The sequence below is a fragment of the Dendrobates tinctorius genome, unplaced genomic scaffold (assembly GCF_039654945.1).
Source record: "Dendrobates tinctorius isolate UK_male_01 unplaced genomic scaffold, ASM3965494v1 ptg000232l, whole genome shotgun sequence".
NCBI classification, from domain to species: Eukaryota; Metazoa; Chordata; class Amphibia; order Anura; family Dendrobatidae; genus Dendrobates; species Dendrobates tinctorius.
In genome coordinates this window covers 13,676,172-13,698,374 of record NW_027361899.1, presented here as the reverse complement: position 1 = coordinate 13,698,374, position 22,203 = coordinate 13,676,172, and the positions used below count along the sequence as shown (strand labels likewise).

Genomic DNA, 22,203 nt, shown 5'->3' with positions numbered 1-22,203 from the left:
TCAGGATCAGTAATGTAATGTATGTACACAGTGACTGCACCAGCAGAATAGTGAGTGCAGCTCTGAGGTATAATACAGGATGTAACTCGGGATCAGTAATGTATGTACACAGTGACTGCACCAGCAGAATAGTGAGTGCAGCTCTGGGGTATAATACAGGATGTAACTCAGGATCAGTAATGTCATGTGACTGCACCAGCAGAATAGTGAGTGCAGCTCTGGAGTATAATACAGGAAGTAACTCGGGATCAGTAATGTATGTACACAGTGACTGCACCAGCAGAATAGTGAGTGCAGCTCTGGGGTATAATTCAGGATGTAACTCAGGATCAGTAATGTAATGTATGAACACAGTGACTGCACCAGCAGAATAGTGAGTGCAGCTCTGAGGTATAATACAGGATGTAACTCGGGATCAGTAATGTATGTACACAGTGACTGCACCAGCAGAATAGTGAGTGCAGCTCTGGGGTATAATACAGGATGTAACTCAGGATCAGTAATGTAATGTATGAACACAGTGACTGCACCAGCAGAATAGTGAATGCAGCTCTGGAGTATCATACAGGAGGTAACTCTGGATCAGTAATGTAATGTATGTGCACAGTGACTGTGCCAGCAGAATAGTGAGTGCAGCTCTGGAGTATAATACAGGAAGTAACTCAGGAGCTGTAATGTAATGTATGTACACAGTGACTGCACCAGCAGAATTGTGAGTGCAGCTCCAGAGTATAATACAGAATGTAATTCAGGATCAGTAATGTAATGTATGTACACGGTGACTGTGCCAGCAGAATTGTGAGTGCAGCTCCAGAGTATAATACAGAATGTAATTCAGGATCAGTAATGTAATGTATGTACACGGTGACTGTGCCAGCAGAATAGTGAGTGCAGCTCCGGAGTATAATACAGAATGTAATTCAGGATCAGTAATATAATGTATGTACACGGTGACTGTGCCAGCAGAATAGTGACTGCAGCTCTGGAGAATAATACAGGAGGTAACTCAGGATCAGTAATGTAATGCATGTGCACAGTGACTGTGCCAGCAGAATAGTGAGTGCAGCTCTGGAGTATAATACAGAAAGTAACTCAGGAGCAGTAATGTAATGAATGTACACAGTGACTGCACCAGCAGAATAGTGAGTGCAGCTCTGGAGTAAAATACAGGATGTAACCCAGGATCAGTATTGTAATGAATGTACACAGTGACTGCACCAGCAGAATAGTGAGTGCAGCTCTAGAGTATAATACAGGATGTAACTCAGGATCAGTAATGTATGTACACAGTTACTGCACCAGCAGAATAGGGAGTGCAGCTCTGGAGTATAATACAGGATGTAACCCAGGATCAGTAATGTATGTACACAGTGACTGCACCAGCAGAATAGTGAGTGCAGCTCTGGAGTATAATACAGGAAGTAACTCAGGATAAGTAATGTAATGTATGTGTACAGTGACTGCACTAGCAGAATAGTGAGTGCAGCTCTGGAGTATAATACAGGATGTAACTCAAGATCAGTAATGTAATGTATGTACACAGTGACTGCACCAGCAGAATAGTGAGTGCAGCTCTGGAGTATAATACAGGATGTAACTCAGGATCAGTAATGTAATGTATGAACACAGTGACTGCACCAGCAGAATAGTGAGTGCAGCTCTGAGGTATAATACAGGATGTAACTCGGGATCAGTAATGTATGTACACAGTGACTGCACCAGCAGAATAGTGAGTGCAGCTCTGGGGTATAATACAGGATGTAACTCAGGATCAGTAATGTCATGTGACTGCACCAGCAGAATAGTGAGTGCAGCTCTGGAGTATAATACAGGAAGTAACTCGGGATCAGTAATGTATGTACACAGTGACCGCACCAGCAGAATAGTGAGTGCAGCTCTGGGGTATAATACAGGATGTAACTCAGGATCAGTAATGTAATGTATGAACAGAGTGACTGCACCAGCAGAATAGTGAGTGCAGCTATGAGGTACAATACAGGATGTAACTCGGGATCAGTAATGTATGTACACAGTGACTGCACCAGCAGAATAGTGAGTGCAGCTCTGGGGTATAATACAGGATGTAACTCAGGATCAGTAATGTAATGTATGAACACAGTGACTGCACCAGCAGAATAGTGAGTGCAGCTCTGGAGTATAATACAGGATGTAACTCAGGATCAGTAATGTATGTGCACAGTGACTGTGCCAGCAGAATAGTGAGTGCAGCTCTGGAGTATAATACAGGAAGTAACTCAGGAGCTGTAATGTAATGTATGTACACAGTGACTTCACCAGCAGAATTGTGAGTGCAGCTCCAGAGTATAATACAGAATGTAATTCAGGATCAGTAATGTAATGTATGTACACGGTGACTGTGCCAGCAGAATAGTGAGTGCAGCTCCGGAGTATAATACAGAATGTAATTCAGGATCAGTAATGTAATGTATGTACACGGTGACTGCACCAGCAGAATTGTGAGTGCAGCTCCAGAGTATAATACAGAATGTAATTCAGGATCAGTAATGTAATGTATGTACACGGTGACTGCACCAGCAGAATAGTGAGTGCAGCTCCGGAGTATAATACAGAATGTAATTCAGGATCAGTAATATAATGTATGTACACGGTGACTGTGCCAGCAGAATAGTGACTGCAGCTCTGGAGTATAATACAGGAGGAAAACTCAGGATCAGTAATGTAATGCATGTGCACAGTGACTGTGCCAGCAGAATAGTGAGTGCAGCTCTGGAGTATAATACAGAAAGTAACTCAGGAGCAGTAATGTAATGAATGTACACAGTGACTGCACCAGCAGAATAGTGAGTGCAGCTCTGGAGTATAATACAGGATGTAACCCAGGATCAGTATTGTAATGAATGTACACAGTGACTGCACCAGCAGAATAGTGAGTGCAGCTCTAGAGTATAATACAGGATGTAACTCAGGATCAGTAATGTATGTACACAGTTACTACACCAGCAGAATAGGGAGTGCAGCTCTGGAGTATAATAGAGGATGTAACTCAGGATCAGTATTGTATGTACACAGTTACTGCACCAGCAGAATAGGGAGTGCAGCTCTGGAGTATAATACAGGATGTAACCCAGGATCAGTATTGTAATGAATGTACACAGTGACTGCACCAGCAGAATAGTGAGTGCAGCTCTGGAGTATAATACAGGAGGTAACTCAGGATCAGTAATGTAATGTATGTACACAGTTACTGCACCAGCAGAATAGGGAGTGCAGCTCTGGAGTATAATACAGGATGTAACCCAGGATCAGTATTGTAATGAATGTACACAGTGACTGCACCAGCAGAATAGTGAGTGCAGCTCTGGAGTATAATACAGGAGGTAACTTAGGATCAGTAATGTAATGTATGTACACAGTTACTGCACCAGCAGAATAGTGAGTGCAGCTCTGGAGTATAATACAGGATGTAACTCAGGATCAGTAATGTAATGTATGAACACAGTGACTGCACCAGCAGAATAGTGAGTGCAGCTCTGGGGTATAATACAGGATGTAACTCAGGATCAGTAATGTCATGTGACTGCACCAGCAGAATAGTGAGTGCAGCTCTGGAGTATAATACAGGAAGTAACTCGGGATCAGTAATGTATGTACACAGTGACTGCACCAGCAGAATAGTGAGTGCAGCTCTGGGGTATAATACAGGATGTAACTCAGGATCAGTAATGTAATGTATGAACACAGTGACTGCACCAGCAGAATAGTGAGTGCAGCCCTGGAGTATAATACAGGATGTAACTCTGGATCAGTAATGTATGTACACAGTGACTGCACTAGCAGAATAGTGAGTGCAGCTCTGGAGTATAATGCAGGATGTAACTCTGGATCAGTAATGTAATGTATGTACACAGTGACTGCACCAGCAGAATAGTGAATGCAGCTCTGGAGTATCATACAGGAGGTAACTCTGGATCAGTAATGTAATGTATGTGCACAGTGACTGTGCCAGCAGAATAGTGAGTGCAGCTCTGGAGTATAATACAGGAAGTAACTCAGGAGCTGTAATGTAATGTATGTACACAGTGACGGCACCAGCAGAATTGTGAGTGCAGCTCCAGAGTATAATACAGAATGTAATTCAGGATCAGTAATGTAATGTATGTACACGGTGACTGTGCCAGCAGAATAGTGAGTGCAGCTCCGGAGTATAATACAGAATGTAATTCAGGATCAGTAATGTAATGTATGTACACGGTGACTGCACCAGCAGAATTGTGAGTGCAGCTCCAGAGTATAATACAGAATGTAATTCAGGATCAGTAATGTAATGTATGTACACGGTGACTGCACCAGCAGAATAGTGAGTGCAGCTCCGGAGTATAATACAGAATGTAATTCAGGATCAGTAATATAATGTATGTACACAGTGACTGCACCAGCAGAATAGTGAGTGCTGCTCTGGAGTATAATACAGGAGGTAACTCAGGATCAGTAATGTAATGTATGTACACGGTGACTGTGCCAGCAGAATAGTGACTGCAGCTCTGGAGTATAATACAGGAGGTAACTCAGGATCAGTAATGTAATGCATGTGCACAGTGACTGTGCCAGCAGAATAGTGAGTGCTGCTCTGGAGTATAATACAGGATGTAACTCAGGATCAGTAATGTAATGTATGTACACGGTGACTGTGCCAGCAGAATAGTGACTGCAGCTCTGGAGTATAATACAGGAGGTAACTCAGGATCAGTAATGTAATGCATGTGCACAGTGACTGTGCCAGCAGAATAGTGAGTGCAGCTCTGGAGTATAATACAGAAAGTAACTCAGGAGCAGTAATGTAATGAATGTACACAGTGACTGCACCAGCAGAATAGTGAGTGCTGCTCTGGAGTATAATACAGGATGTAACTCAGGATCAGTAATGTAATGTATGTACACGGTGACTGTGCCAGCAGAATAGTGACTGCAGCTCTGGAGTATAATACAGGAGGTAACTCAGGATCAGTAATGTAATGCATGTGCACAGTGACTGTGCCAGCAGAATAGTGAGTGCAGCTCTGGAGTATAATACAGAAAGTAACTCAGGAGCAGTAATGTAATGAATGTACACAGTGACTGCACCAGCAGAATAGTGAGTGCAGCTCTGGAGTATAATACAGGATGTAACCCAGGATCAGTATTGTAATGAATGTACACAGTGACTGCACCAGCAGAATAGTGAATGCAGCTCTAGAGTATAATACAGGATGTAACTCAGGATCAGTAATGTATGTACACAGTGACTGCACCAGCAGAATAGTGAGTGCTGCTCTGGAGTATAATACAGGAGGTAACTCAGGATCAGTAATGTAATGTATGTACACGGTGACTGTGCCAGCAGAATAGTGACTGCAGCTCTGGAGTATAATACAGGAGGTAACTCAGGATCAGTAATGTAATGCATGTGCACAGTGACTGTGCCAGCAGAATAGTGAGTGCTGCTCTGGAGTATAATACAGGATGTAACTCAGGATCAGTAATGTAATGTATGTACACGGTGACTGTGCCAGCAGAATAGTGACTGCAGCTCTGGAGTATAATACAGGAGGTAACTCAGGATCAGTAATGTAATGCATGTGCACAGTGACTGTGCCAGCATAATAGTGAGTGCAGCTCTGGAGTATAATACAGGAGGTAACTCAGGATCAGTAATATAATGTATGTACACAGTGACTGCACCAGCAGAATAGTGAGTGCTGCTCTGGAGTATAATACAGGATGTAACTCAGGATCAGTAATGTAATGTATGTACACGGTGACTGTGCCAGCAGAATAGTGACTGCAGCTCTGGAGTATAATACAGGAGGTAACTCAGGATCAGTAATGTAATGCATGTGCACAGTGACTGTGCCAGCAGAATAGTGAGTGCAGCTCTGGAGTATAATACAGAAAGTAACTCAGGAGCAGTAATGTAATGAATGTACACAGTGACTGCACCAGCAGAATAGTGAGTGCAGCTCTGGAGTATAATACAGGATGTAACCCAGGATCAGTATTGTAATGAATGTACACAGTGACTGCACCAGCAGAATAGTGAGTGCAGCTCTAGAGTATAATACAGGATGTAACTCAGGATCAGTAATGTATGTACACAGTTACTACACCAGCAGAATAGGGAGTGCAGCTCTGGAGTATAATAGAGGATGTAACTCAGGATCAGTATTGTATGTACACAGTTACTGCACCAGCAGAATAGGGAGTGCAGCTCTGGAGTATAATACAGGATGTAACCCAGGATCAGTATTGTAATGAATGTACACAGTGACTGCACCAGCAGAATAGTGAGTGCAGCTCTGGAGTATAATACAGGAGGTAACTCATGATCAGTAATGTAATGTATGTACACAGTTACTGCACCAGCAGAATAGGGAGTGCAGCTCTGGAGTATAATACAGGATGTAACCCAGGATCAGTAATGTATGTACACAGTGACTGCACCAGCAGAATAGTGAGTGCAGCTCTGGAGTATAATACAGGAAGTAACTCAGGATAAGTAATGTAATGTATGTGTACAGTGACTGCACTAGCAGAATAGTGAGTGCAGCTCTGGAGTATAATACAGGATGTAACCCAGGATCAGTATTGTAATGAATGTACACAGTGACTGCACCAGCAGAATAGTGAGTGCAGCTCTGGAGTATAATACAGGAGGTAACTCAGGATCAGTAATGTAATGTATGTACACAGTGACTGCACCAGCAGAATAGTGAGCGCAGCTCTGGAGTATAATACAGGATGTAACCCAGGATCAGTAATGTATGTACACAGTGACTGCACCAGCAGAATAGTGAGTGCAGCTCTGGAATATAATACATGATGCAACTCAGGATCAAACGCTCTTATATATATATATATATATATATATATCACTTTTTGTAGCCAGACAAGTCTCTCAGTTCTTGTTTGAGGGATGTTCATCCATTCTTCCTTGGACAATCCCTACAGTTCTGAGAGATTCCTTGTCGTCTTGCTTTCTCTGCTATTTTGAGGTCTTGCAACAGATTTTCAATGATGTTGAGATCAGGGGACTGTGAGGGCCATTGTAAAACCTCCAGCTCGTGCCTTTTGAGATCGTCTATTCTGGATTGTGAGCTTGTTTTGTCTGTTTAGGATCATTATCCATTTGTAGACACCATCCTCTTCCTCTTTTCACCTTCAGCTTTTTTACAGATGGTGTTATATTTGCATCAAGAATTTGTTGAAATTTCATTTAATCAATTCTTCGCTCTACCCGTGTAATGTTCCCTGTGCCATTGTCTGTAACACAACCCCAAAGCATGATTGCTCCACCACCATACTTAACGGTTGGTGAGATGTTCTTTTCCTGAAAGTCTGTGTTCATTTTTCCTCCACACATGCAGGAGCTTCTCACAAAATTAGAATATCATCAAAAAGTTATTTCAGTTCTTCAATACAAAAAGTGACTCTCCTCTATTCTATAGAGTCATTACACACAGAGTGATCTATGTCACGGGTTTATTTCTGGTAATGTTGATGATTATGGCTTACAGCCAATGAAAACCCAAAAGTCATTATCTCAGTAAATTAGAATACTTTATAACACCAGCTCGAAAAATGATTGTAAAATCCGAAATGTTGTCCTACTGAAATGTATGTTCAGTAAATGCACTCAATACTTGGTCGGACTCCTTCTGCATCAATTACTGCATCAATGCGGCGTGGCATGGAGGTGATCAGCCTGTGGCACTGCTGAGGGGTTATGGAAGCCCAGGTTGCTTTGATAGCCGCCTTCAGCTCGTCTGCATTGATGGGTCTGGTGTCTTTCATCTTCCTCTTGACAATACTCCATAGATCCTCTATGGGGTTAAGGTCAGGCGAGTTTGCTGCCAATCAAGCACAGTGATACTGTTGTTTTTACACCAGGTATTGGTACTTTTGGCAGTGTGGACAGGGGCCAAGTCCTGCTGGAGAATGACATTTCCATCTCCAAAAAGCTTGTCGGCAGAGGGAAGCATTTAGAGCTCTAAGATGTCCTGGTAGACGGCTGCGCTGACTTTGGTCTTGATATAACACAGTGGACCTACACCAGCAGATGACATGGCTCCCCAAACCATCACTGATGGTGGAGACCTCACACTAGACGTCCAGCAGCTTGGATTGTGGCCTCTCCACTCTTCCTCCAGACTCTGGGACCGCGATTTCCAAATGAAATGCAAAATTTACTTTCATTGTGGAGTGGGTCAGTGACTGCCTTCTGGACATCTGTCAGGTCAGCAGTCTTCCCCATGATTGTGGAGCTACTGAAACAGACTAGGGGACCTTTATAAACGCTTAGGAGCCTTTGCAGGTGTTTTTTGTTAATTATTCTAATTTCCTGAGATAATGACTTTTGGGTTTTCATTGGCTGTAAGCCATAATCATCAACATTAACAGAAATAAACACGTGAAATAGAACACTGTGTGTAATGACTCTATAGAATAGAGGAGAGTCACTTTTTGTATTGAAGAACTGAAATAAATTAACTTTTTGATGATATTCTAATTTTGTGAGAAGCTCCTGTACCTTTGATCATTGTGCCAAAGATTTCTCTTTTTACCCTCATCTGTCCACAGGACTTTTATCCAAAATGCATCATGCTTGTTTAAATGTTCTTTTACATACTTATGATTCCAAATTTTATGGTGAGGAAGCAGGAGAGGTTTTGTTCTGATGACTCTTCCATGAAGGCCATATTTGTGGCTGTGTCTGTGAACAGTAGAACAATGTACCACAACTCCAGAGCAGGGCTGTGGAGTCGGTAAGCCAAACCTGCGACTCCGACTCCTCAATTTCCCTTCCACCGACTCCAACTCCAACATATATTGCTTATATTTAAGTGAAAAAATTTTTGTAGTACAATGTGAACATCAGACATTTAATAATTTCTATGATACAATAATCAAGACATTTAGATAGAACAGAATATATATTTATTGGAATACAACTTTAGAGCACAAAAAAACTGTAATAAATTGTAAATATGTAATACACTATGTAATATCGATTACATATATATATATAACACTATGTAATAAACTATGTAAGTGGCAAAAAACAGTTTTCAACAAAAACATACTAAATAACATTTGTGCAGTCTATGAATTTGTTCTAAGAAATATAATTGCCTCCATCAGATCCTCCTTCATAGATGACCTAAAATCTGACCTAATAATTTTAAGGCCAGAGAACGACCTCCCTACAGTAACTTGGGTTGGAGGCAAAGCCGTAACCACATGGGCAACATCTCTAACAATTTCCAAGTATAAAGGAATTGCCTCATGCACAGTCAGTTTTGATGATCGGTTGAATTTTTCTTTTTCTTTGAGAGCAAGTGAAACAATTTGCTGAAATATGGTCAATCTGCTGCTATAGAAGACAGAGTGAAATCTTTTTCCTTGCGGAAACACTTTGCCTGCTCCATATCATCCAAATACTTGTCAAAGTCAAACTCCTCATCTGATGAGGATGAAGATATGGCAGCAGTAGCACTGTCAGGACCCGAGTCCTCTTGCGCCTGGCAGTCCTCCTGTAGGCCACTCATCCTAACTGCTACCTCAGTCAGAGCTTCTTTTTCTTTAGTAAGCTGTTGATCATCAAGCAACATACGATGACTCGGGTCCACATAAACAGCTGCCAGAAAAATTTTATTTTCCAATAGCTGTGTCTCTCTCCGTTTCATTGAAGCAGAAATGCCATCTGCGATTAAACCTCCTCCTTGGGACAGGCAAAATAGCAAGTTCTTCCACTCCCTTATGAAAATGCCAGGAGTTAAATCCTCAGCTTGTAATTTTTTAGTCACAGTAAATAGGTGATTAGGCAATTCCTTCAATTCAGCCATCTGTGTCCATTGACCTTCATTTAGGGTTACCGGAGGGTTCGCCGTATCTATAAGAAACGGTTTTAGCCAGGATCAAAACTGGGGGGGGGGCAGAACCTCATACTGTTCCGCAGAATCTCATACTGCACACCTCAGCTGCTGCAGAACCTTATACTGCACACCCCTACACTTGAAAATAAAGCCTGCACCTTAAGATGTGGTGAATGCAGTCTATTTATTCCAACTATCAGTTGATGTTGATGTTACTGAAGACGAGCAATGCCTGTCCTGGGCGTCCTTTTGGGCAGCTAAGAGGTGTACCTGACTGGTGCTAAAAAAAAAAAAAAAAAAAAAAGAAAAAAAAAAAAAAGGAGTGTTAGTCTGTGTGCTACCCGGCTTTCATTCTTTTTGGTACAGATACGATATGGATAGACAGATATGGATAAATGGATAGATGGATAGAGCAGATTTCTAACCTACTTTTGCTATTGAAGACATTATCTATGAGCTCAAAAACCTTTCAGGTGATGCGGTTTTTTAAAAAGCTGATCTGCTTTTGCAACTGAAAAACGTATCCTCAAAAACCGCAGGAAAAACGGTGTGTGTGAATGTAGCCTTAGATCAGGAATAGAACAGCCATTTATAGGACGTTTCATAACTTTCCCAAATTCCTATGAAAAAATATTCAGCACATTCTGCATTGAACTACTGTACCCAATTTATTATATATTTTAGGAGTCGGACCATTTTATTCCTACTCCACCAAACTGAGCTCCGACTCCACAGCCCTGCTCCAGAGTCTGCTAAATCTTTCTGAAGTTTTTTTGCAGTCAAGCAGGGGTTCTGACTTGCCACTCTAGCGATCCTATGAGCAGCTCTCAGTGAAATTTTGCTTGATCTTCCAGACATTATCTTGACCTTCACTATTCCCGGTAACTGCCATTTCTTAATTATATTTCAAACTGAGTAAAGGGCAACTTAAAAACACTTTGCTATCTTTATATAGCCTTCTGCTTTGTGGGCCTCCATCATTTTCATTCTTAGAGTCCTAGGCAGCTGCTTAGAACCCATGGCTGCTGTTTTTTGGTGCAAGGTTAAAGGAGGCTGGGTTTTTATCAGGGCTGTGGAGTTGGTAAGCCAAACCTGCGACTCCGACTCCTCAATTTCCCTTACACCGACTCCAACTCCGACTCCCACATATATTGCTTATATTTAAGTGAAAAATTTATTCTAGTACAATGTGAACATCAGACATTAAATCATTTTTATGATACAATAATCAAGATCTTTAGATAGAACATAATATTTATTGGAATATAACTTTAGAACACAAAAAACTAATAAATTGTAAACATGTAATACACTATGTAATATCGATTACATATATATACAGTATATATAACACTATGTAATAAACTATGTAAGTGGCAAAAAACAGTTTTCAACAAAAACATAAATAACTAACTAAATAACATTTGTGCAGTCTATGAATTTGTTCTAAGAAATAGAATTGCCTCCATCAGATCCTCCTTCATAGATGACCTCAAATCTGACCTAATAATTTTAAGGCTAGAGAACAACCTCTCTACACTAACTTGGGTTGGATGCAAAGCCGTAACCACATGGGCAACATCTCTAACAATTTCCGGGTATAAAGGAATTGCCTCGTGCACAGTCAGTTTTGATGAACGGTTGAATTTTTCTATTTCTTTGAGAACAAGTGAAACATTTTGCTGAAATATGGTCAATCTGCTTGCTATAGGAGACAGAATGAAATCTTCCTTGCGGCAACGCTTTGCCTGCTCAATGTCATACAAATACTTGTCAAAGTCAAACTCCTCGTCTGATGAGGATGAAGATATGGCAGCAGTAGCACGGTCAGGACCAGAGTCCTCTTGCGCCTGGCAGTCCTCCTGTAGGCCACTCATCCTAACTGCTACCTCAGTCAGAGCTTCTTTTCCTTTAGTAAGCTGTTGATCATCAAGCAATATACGATGACTTGGGTCCACATAAACAGCTGCCAGAAAAATTTTATTTTCCAATAGCTGTGTCTCTCTCCGTTTCATTGAAGCAGAAATGCCATCTGCGATTAAACAGCAAAATAGCAAGTTCTTCCTCTCCCTCATGAAAATGCCAGGAGTTAAATCCTCAGCTTGTAATTTTTTAGTCACAGTAAATGGGTGATTAAGCAATTCTTTCAATTCAGCCACCTGTGTCCATTGACCGTCATTTAGGGTTACCTGAGGGTTCGCCATATCTATAAGAAACGGTTTTAGTTGATCAACAATTGCCCTTTTCCAGCACGTCTCTTCAAGATGGAATCCATTTTAGGGGTTCTGGCGGCAATAACCAATTTCCTCACTTTTCCAATCAGATTTCCAGCATGTCCCTCTTGCAGACTATCTCTTATTGCCAGCTGCAGCGTGTGCACAACAGAGCGCATGTGATGAATAGGAAAGAGGTGTGAAGCAGCTTCAACAAGATCATCTATTTCTACAGTATAATTTTGCTGTTCTTCTGTAGTAATATCTGTTTGTTCCTCAGTTACATGAACAGCACTGTGGCCTTCCATCTCAAACACACTGAATCCTAAATGTTCCTCTAGCTGTTGTTCATTACTCTCATTCATCAGTGTAATTGTACTTATGTTTGAAGCATTGTCCGTTACAATAGCAAGAACCTGTTCTTTTTTGAGTTCGTAATCTTGCAGAACTTTTTCCACTAAGGCCTGAAGAAACTGGCTGCTGTGATGAGCTTTAGTATCTGTTACTGCCAACGTGTTGGTAACAATTTTTGTTGTCACAAACATATCAAACATTGATGGCAAAATAGTTCACTCTGTGACGTGTGCAGGCGTCCATTGTAAGAAACATGAAGCGTCTTTTGAGAGTCTTTTTAAGATCTTCCTTTTTTTAAGGGCTTCTTCAATCACTAATTTTCTAATGCTTTCTCTTTCCAGAGAAACACCAAGTTTGGGGGCCATTTCTCCATTAAGAGCTGTAAAAGCTGGTCCTGCAAATAATGATAATGGTACACCGTCCTTCACAACAAGCTCGATTAGCTGCCTGTTAGACATATCTGTTGTCATTGTTACAGTAACTTTGTCACTTACAAAATATCTTGTTAATGATGTTTGAGACGCTCTTTCCTCATCCTTTGCCAGGCAGGAAGTGTTAGTCTGTGTGCTACCCAGCTTTCATTCTTTTTGGTACAGATAAGATATGGAGACAGATATGGATAGACAGATATGGATAGATGGATAGAGCAGATTTCTAATCTGCTTTTGCTATTGAAAACATCTATGAGCTCAAAAACCTTTCAGGTGATGCGGTTTTTTAAAAAGCTGATCTGCTTTTGCAGCTGAAAAATGTATCCTCAAAAAACGCAGCAAAAACGCTGTGTGTGAATGTAGCCTTAGATCAGGAATAGAACAGCCATTTATAGGACATTTCATAACTTTCCCAAATTCCTATGAAAAAATATTCAGCACATTCTGCATTGAACTACTGTACTCAATTTATTATATACTTTAGGAGTCGGAGACAGACCATTTTATTCCGACTCCACCAAAATGAGCACCGACTCCACAGCCCTGCTCCAGAGTCTGCTAAATCTTTCTGAAGTTTTTTTGCAGTCAAGCAGGGGTTCTGACTTGCCACTCTAGCAATCCTACGAGCAGCTCTCAGTGAAATTTTGCTTGATCTTCCAGACATTATCTTGGCCTTCACTATTACCGGTAGCTGCCATTTCTTAATTAAATTTCAAACTGAGTAAAGGGCAACTTAAAAACACTTTGCTATCTTTATATAGCCTTATGCTTTGTGGGCCTCCACCATTTTCATTTTTAGAGTCCTAGGCAGCTGCTTAGAAAAACCCATGGCTGCTGTTTTTTGGTGCAAGGTTAAAGGAGGCTGGGTTTTTATAAAGCTGGGAAATTTGCATCACCTGGCCTTTCCTAATGATGATCGTGAACAAGCCATAACCCTAACAGGCTAATTAAGGTCTGAAACCTTGGTCAAAGTTATCTGAGCACACACATCTCCAAGGGTGCCCAAACTTTTGCATTGGTCCATTTTCCTTTTTGCAATTTTTAAAATGTATATTTTCGTAAAATACAAAGGCAATCTGTAACTTTAGGCCTTTTAGAGATCATTTCATATTTAACTTGCTTATCTGTTCACAATAACAATAATTTTGACCAGGGGTGCCCAAACTTTTACATGCCTTTGTCTGTACCCTGGGACAACCTTTGCCATGTATTATTGGCAGTCTAGTGCTCCATAGGTGTCATTCCTGTCTGGATGCGGCTGGAGACGCTCGGCCTCATCAGTCTTTTCATCATTGATTTCGCTGCTGGATTTGGAAGAAAACCTCTTTTCCGCTCCCCGTCCCTCTGAGTTGGGCTCCTCTGATTCTCGCTCCACATTCTGCAGTCGTAAAGTGTCGCATTATTGGATCTTTTTATTTTTGGCCAAACTCTAAAAAGAAAAGATTCCACCTCGGGAGCGGAGCCAGACGACTCAAGTCATGAAATAGATGATTATAAATCAATTAGCGGGGGCTTTTCATTAACCTCTGCCTGCATAATGTGCTGTTTAATTAACCGCTGTTCTGCGCACCGACAACGCCATGAGATGAGGAGAAAAAAGGAGCAACAAGAAGGACAAGAGATAGAACGAAGTCTCCAGGGCCTGACGCAGCAGTCTGCACGTGTAGTACAAGTAGAAATCAGCCCTTACACAGGACACATCGCAGGGAAGAGCAAGTGTAAGAAAGCTTCAGCTGTGAGGTTTACGGTTCCTCCATGTGCTGATATTTCACTGGACAGATCTGCAGCAACTGGAAACCCCTGGGCTGATGGAGAGAACATCATTCACCCCAATGATGGACCCAGTCATTGCTACCAGCCAGAAATGGGTCCATTGTCAAAATCAATGATGTCATTGCTACCCAAGAGAAAATCATTTATTCCCACAGTGGACGTCCTCCCTTCTGTTGGACATCATCAACCTCAACAATGGCACAAGCCCAAAACAGAGCCAGTCTCTCCAAAGATCTGCACACCGGTGATGGTTTCAAGCAAGATAAGCAATGGACCCTCCTGTTAGCGATGACCTCAGTGGTTCAGAAAGTGACCCCTCTGACCGATAACAAAAGCCATGATCGATTCCAATAATTCACTTCACCTAGTGGCAATGACAAAATCGATCACAACTACGGCGCACTCTCGAGCTGGTAGTGGTGGGTGACATCATCGACCTGACGATAGCCCCCCCCCTCTAGCTGGTAGTAGTGACATAATCGACCTTGACAATAGCCTCCCTGTAGCTGATAGTAGTGACATCATCGACCTGATGATAGCCCTCCCTGTAGCTGGTAGTAATGACATCAACCTCGACGATCGACGCTGGTAGTGGTGACATCATCAACCTCAATGATCGATCTCCCTCTAGCTGGTAGTGACATAATCGACCTTGACAATAGCCCTCCTTGTAGCTGATAGTAGTGACATCATCGATCTGACGATAGCCCTCCCTGTAGTTGATAGTAGTGACATCAACCTCGACGATAGCCCTCCCTCTAGCTGGTAGTAGTGACATCAACCACCTGACGATGGCCCTCCCTCTAGCTGGTAGTAGTGACATCATCAACCTGACGATCGACCTACCTCTAGCTGGTAGTAATGACATCATCAACCTCCCTCTAGCTGGTAGTAGTGACATCATCAACCTGACGATGGCCCTCCCTCTAGCTGGTAGTTATGACATCATCAACCTCCCGCTAGCTGGTAGTAGTGACATCATCAACCTGACGATGGCCCTCTCTTTAGGTGGTAGTAATGACATCATCAACCTCGACGATCGACCTTCCTCTAGTTGGTAGTAGTGACATCATCAACCTGACGATAGCCCTCCTGTTATGAATGGGTCACCAAGGAGAAAAAAGCAAAACAAGCTAAGCCCCAGAAAACCAGAGAAGTTGGTAACTATGCAGATTGCAGATCCCTGATCTTACCACACAACTAGCAGTAGGCGTGGAGCGTACCTACGACGTTCCTAGACGCCTCGTCACTGCCGGAGAACTACATGAGCCTAAAGCAAGAAAAGGGAAAACTAACTGCCCCAGAGCAGACCCCAAAGGAATAGATAGCCCCCACACATGTATTGATGGTGAAACAAGATGAAGGCACAAACACAGGCAGGAAAATAGGCTGAGCAAATGATGGGGGCCAAACTAACTAGACAGGAAAGGAAAGATACTGTCAGCAACCTGCAAAAAACCCTACAAAAATAATGTCTAACACTTCTGATAGCAAAATTAAGCCTGAAGTCACTAGACTTCTCCCACTATATCAGCACTCTGAAATATTCTGAGACAGAGCAAAAAAAGACCGAACTAGTAAGGGACAAAAAGCCAATTGGCAAAATACGGATAAATAAGAGTGGAAATTCATCTCAGCTCCCAGCAGGGGCTGACTGACCACACCAAAAAACTGAATAGACCAACAAAATCAAGTGTGAACATTAGCAGAAAAACTTAGCTTTAGATGACTGGAACAGAGCTGAAAACCAAGAGCTGACAAGCCAGAAGGAATCACCAGCAACTGAATAGGGTGTCGGCTGTCTTAAATCCAATCTGAGAATCCAGAGATCCAATCATCATCCCCATCCTCAGGTGGCAGATCTCCACCAATCAAACCAGCCGCACCACCTCCCGACACCACCAGAGAGAGTTCAGAAGGGGAACCAGAGAATGAACTCACAACACCCTCCCTGTTGCTGGTAGTAGTGACATCATCAACCTGACGATAGCCCTCCCTCTAGCTGGTAGTAGTGACATCACCGACCTCGACACTATCATTAACCTGACGATAGCCCTCCCTCTAGCTGGTAGTAATGACATCATCAACCTCGACGATAGCCCTCCCTGTTGCTGGTAGTAGTGACATTATCAACCTGACGATAGCCCTGCCTCTAGTTGGTAGTAGTGACATCAACCTGACGATAGCCCTCCCTGTTGCTGGTAGTAATGACATCATCAACCTCGACGATAGCCCTCCCTGTTGCTGGTAGTAGTGACATCAACCTGACGATAGCCCTCCCTCTAGCTGGTAATGGTGACATCACCGACCTCGACGCTATACTTCCCTCTAGCTGGTAGTAGTGACATCACCAACCTCGATGATAGCCCTCCTTCTAGCTGGTAGTCGTGACATCATTATTATTAATGAACTCTCCAGTAGCGAAACACATCATCCCATGAAGGTAGTGCCTATCTCCATCTGTGAGCCTGGTGCAGTGACATCATCAATAATAGACCTCCCGCTAACTGCTCCTGACATCATCGATCTCTTTGACTGCTCTTGATGACATCTATTCTGACAGTTTTCTTCTGATTTACAGCAGTGACATCATCAGTCTTGACCATAGACCTTCCTGTAGTTGTTCTAATGGTATCATGAATGTAGACGATGGACTCTCCAGTTCCCAGCAGTAAAACATTCTCTCCCTCCATTGGATGATATCTCCACAGGTCTGCAAGCCAGTAATGGTTCCAAGCAGGGATGGAATGGACCCCGCTGGCCGGGAACAATAACATCATTGATCCCAATAATTACCCCCACAGCTGGTAGCAAATGACATCATCGATTCTTACAATTGACCCCCCTTTTAACTAATAGTGATGTCATGTGTTTTTCTGAAATTGCCCTTCTTCCGGCTCATAGAAATGACATCATCAATCTTGTCAATGGTTCTTTCACTTGTTGCTAGAGATGACATCATATATTCTGCCCTCCCTCTAGCTGGGGAGTGACATCAGTCGCAACAATCAAATCTCCAGTTTCCCAGCAGGGAAACAGTCATGAGATTGTACCTCTATCTACAGAGGTCTGCAAACCTGAAATGGCGTCATGTAGGGGTGCAGTGGAGCCCCCTGGCTGGTAGCAATGATGTCAATATTTCCAAGAACTGACCTCGCTTTATGTTAGGGTCTCGCATATAGCGATCGGCTTGCACCTAGTGCATGACTGGGGTGCATTTGGCCTTGTGCTGATCCGTCCTTGGTTTTCTTTAGAGGCCAGTAGGTGGTTGCTTCTTTAGTTGCTCTATTTCTATTTTTTATCATTACAGCCACCACTAGAGGGAGCGTAGGAGTAGTGTATGCAGTAAGCTCACAAGCGCCCTCTAGTGGTGGCTGCAGGCAGCATTATATCCTTTAAAGTGCCCCTGTCAGGATTCTGCTCAGTGACTACAGACAGTGTCAGGTCGGCGCTGTTATACTGATTACACTGATACCTGGTGATGAAATCCGTCTTATGGTTGTTATTTAATCGTTATTTTCAGTTCTGAGTTAGAGATTCTAGTGCTGCGGGGCGGAGTCTGTGGGCGGCCTGTGGGGGGCTGTAGGGGTCTTTATGTGGTGCTCTGCTTACATATTCATCTATATGACAGGTTACTAATCCCTCACTGACAGGAATAGAAGTTATTGCGCAGGTGCCGCCAGTAACATTTTGCTAAAGGAGAAAAAAAAAAATTGTCTCCACCAAGATGGCACCGGCGGCGATCTCATCCGGCGCCATATTGAGACAGAGTTTTTTTTGTTCAGAATAAGTGTATATCACTAAATAAAATAATTCAATGCACATTATAGATGCGATCATGCTGCTGCGCCGCCGCCTGCTGAATGTGATTTTTTCTTTTCAATATATCTAACATTCATTATGTAAACTAGGGGGCGGTCAGTGAGGGATCAGTGACCGGTCAGCAGTCTGCATTATGAATACCTAATCAGAGACCACATGAAGACCCCCACAGGCCGCCCCGGAGCACGAGCATATCATTAACTCAAAACTGAAAATAAAGATTACACAACAACCACAAGACGGATTTCATCACCAGGTATCTGTGTAATCAGTATAATGGCACCGACCTGACACTGCCTGTAGGTTACTGAGCACAATCCTGTGGACAGGTTCACTTTAAATCCCAATCTTCCGTTCACATTGTCAGGGTTTAAGCTCTGACCCCTTTAAGGAAACTAATCAGCTCATAGTTGTAAATTAAATAGTCGGCTTTAACTGCGCTGTCTCCTGTGCAAATATAGAAGAAGATGGAATCTGGAATTACTTTTTTTTTTTTTAATTTAAGCCGATATCAGCGCTAGGAACCTCCACACTGCGATTATGACACCAATTGTTTTCCTATTCTTCACAGTAAGACGCCGGCCGGTCAGTGATACAAAGAAATGTCGCCCACCTTAAAATTGAAGGCGCTTATCAGAAAATGAAACCGCAGTATAAAGGCAGAGTATAATTATGTGGCTGGAAGCCATGTGATGAATGAGCCGTAGACGGTGCGACCATCGGTCTGAGGAGCAATCGCCATTTATCCATAGTGGTGAATGATTCAGATGTAACTTAATGATGTACCGCAGCCTGGAGCTCCCATTATACCGCAGGGCGCAGCTCCCATTATACCGCAGCCTGGAGCTCCCATTATACCGCAGCCTGTAGCTCCCATTATACCGCAGCCTGGAGCTCCCATTATACCGCAGCCTGGAGCTCCCATTATACCGCAGCCTGGAGCTCCCATTATACCGCAGCCTGGAGCTCCCATTATACCGCAGGGTGCAGCTCCCATTATACCGCAGGGCGCAGCTCCCATTATATCACCCTGGAGCTCCCATTATACCGCAGCCTGGAGCTCCCATTATACCGCAGCCTGGAGCTCCCATTATACCGCAGCCTGGAGCTCCCATTATACCGCAGCCTGGAGCTCCCCCATTATACCGCAGCCTGGAGCTCCCCCATTATACCGCAGGGCGCAGCTCCCATTATACCGCAGCCTGGAGCTCCCATTATACCGCAGGGCGCAGCTCCCATTATACCGCAGCCTGGAGCTCCCATTATACCGCAGGGTGCAGCTCCCATTATACCGCAGCCTGGAGCTCCCATTATATCACCCTGGAGCTCCCATTATACCGCAGCCTGGAGCTCCCATTATACCGCAGGGCGCAGCTCCCATTATATCACCCTGGAGCTCCCATTATACCGCAGCCTGGAGCTCCCATTATACCGCAGGGCGCAGCTCCCATTATATCACCCTGGAGCTCCCATTATACCGCAGCCTGGAGCTCCCATTATACCGCAGGGCGCAGCTCCCATTATATCACCCTGGAGCTCCCATTATACCGCAGCCTGGAGCTCCCATTATACCGCAGGGCGCAGCTCCCATTAAACCGCAGCCTGTATCTCCCATTATACCGCAGCCTGGATCACCCATTATACCGCAGGGCGCAGCTCCCATTATACCACCCTGGATCTCCCATTGAACCGCAGGGCACAGCTCCTATAATATTGCAGTTTACATCTCCAGTGGTTTTGCAGTCTACAGCTCATATCATAAGGCTACACTTATTGCACCGCAGCGAGCAGCTTATATTGAATGTATATTATATTTCAGATATTTGCAGCTTACAAGGAATTGAGAAAAAAAAAAGTTCAGGCAAATAAATAATTTGCAGACACTTTTAGTAACAAATATGTTTTCATGTAGCACAAGAGAGATTGTGGGGTCCACAGTGGGAGACGTTACGGAGTGGGTGAAGCCGGACTATAAACTCCACAGTGTCCACAGTGGATACTATTGGAGCACACTCTCCCATTCTATAAACAGGACGAGAATTGATATTCTACTTGCAGTTATGTTGCCGCCTGTCCTGTTCCACAAAGGTCAGGTCTGATTGTGGAAGCTTTATCTTCTGACCCTACTGTCCGCCATCTCTGGCCACTTCTCATCCCACTTCCTACGATCCCCAGATCTGCAGACGATGAAGTGTCAGATTGTAACATGTCCTAATTTATTTCTTATTGCAGGATCCAGACGTCATTAACACTTCACTGCCTGTAGAATATGGACCGCTCATTGAGGAGGAGGAAAAGGTCCCTACTCAGCCAGAAGATCCAGATGTGATCCCCCCACTCCTGGTGACACCTGAGAAAACCGGAAGAGAAGTCAGACACGGCGTGCAGTCTCCACCGCCTGTGCCGACAGTCCGAAAGGTCCCTAATAAAGTCCACGCTGAACCGCAGAGTCGTCCGGATCCCAGACAGCCTCCAGAAGGAGGGCATGAGAAAATGGCTTTGGCTCAAGATAACCCACCCACAGAACTACAAAGCACGAGAGGATCCAGGAACAAACCTACCAATCTTTGGAATCCTACCTATGGCTCATGGTTCACTGGAAAAACAGTAGACAAAAACATTGCTCCTCCAGAAAAGCCAGTCCCTGACAGAGAGAATAACGCTCCTGAGGGAGGTTGTCCAGCTGCCCCTAGGATTACTGCTGGTAGACTTCCAGGCTCCTCCGTCCTTCTGGAGCCATCTACGCTGACTTCAAATGTTCAGGAAGTGCCTCTGTTTCGGCTGCGTCACTTTCCATGTGGCAAAGTGAATTATGGCTATCAGCAGCAGGGCCTTCCTGTAGAAACACCAGTGCCCCCATGTCCCATCAAACACAGAGACTTCATCCCCAGGAGCAAGAGTAATCCAAGTCAAGAGAACGTCTAATACCTCCTACTGCCATCTTTACTGGGGACAACTTGGGTAATGGCCCAACTTACCTGAAGGAACGCCAATAACAGACTTTTCTAATACGTGCCAAACATTTCATCGCCATTCCAGATGACTGCACTCCACCACCATTCATGGATGCCTTGCAAGATGCCAACACAGGACTTTGTTGTCCATCAAGACCAGATAGTACCACCCAAACCGTATTGGAATACAATACGTATAGCACTGAGCACAACCAGAACCCATCACGACCACTCCTCTCTCACGAAGCCTCGTGGTGACTCTAGAAAGAATAACAAAGTCAGGCCGTTCTCTCCATTTGCTGAACCCCCATGGTTCCAAATATCGACTTGGAGGTTCCATGTGGATAATCTTCGTGCTTTCCAACCTCAAGCTTTAAAAGGAAATGGATGGGAAAAATGTCCAAAATTAATTTAAGTTTAATATTTTTGGAATGGTTTATTACATGGATGGTGAGTCTTGCTGAAGATCTGATCCAAGACATCTGCAGGAAAAAAAATAAATAAGGGAGGGTTGTCTGAACCTCAACCTGGGCTAAAAAATGTGAGCAAATATTGGTTGTCATGAGTTTTACAGTCTCTTTCTTGCTTAAAACAAGTCGGCCAACTTTTCTTGTGTGCAGTCGTAAGAATGATGCGTTAGGAAAAAAAAAAAAAAGCCTGTAACTGTAGCACTTAAAAATAGATGTCAGACACCGTCATCGTTGGGTATCTCTCATTCATTCTTTTTCTTCCTGCTTCAACTATTCTCCATTTTTCACCAAGGACT

At 43.3% G+C, this 22,203-nt stretch overlaps 1 protein-coding gene across 1 annotated transcript in view; it reads left to right on the top strand.

The window, feature by feature from the left end:
• The window catches only part of ALK (ALK receptor tyrosine kinase), a 969,161-nt gene extending 947,174 nt beyond the window's left edge, over positions 1–21,987 (top strand). Inside the window, exon 29 of the mRNA XM_073556354.1 lies at positions 20,716–21,987. Coding sequence (XP_073412455.1) covers positions 20,716–21,408 — 693 coding nt within the window. The 3' untranslated portion in view covers positions 21,409–21,987. The remainder of the gene's footprint in view (positions 1–20,715) is intronic.
• The last annotated feature ends 216 nt before the right edge of the window (positions 21,988–22,203 follow it).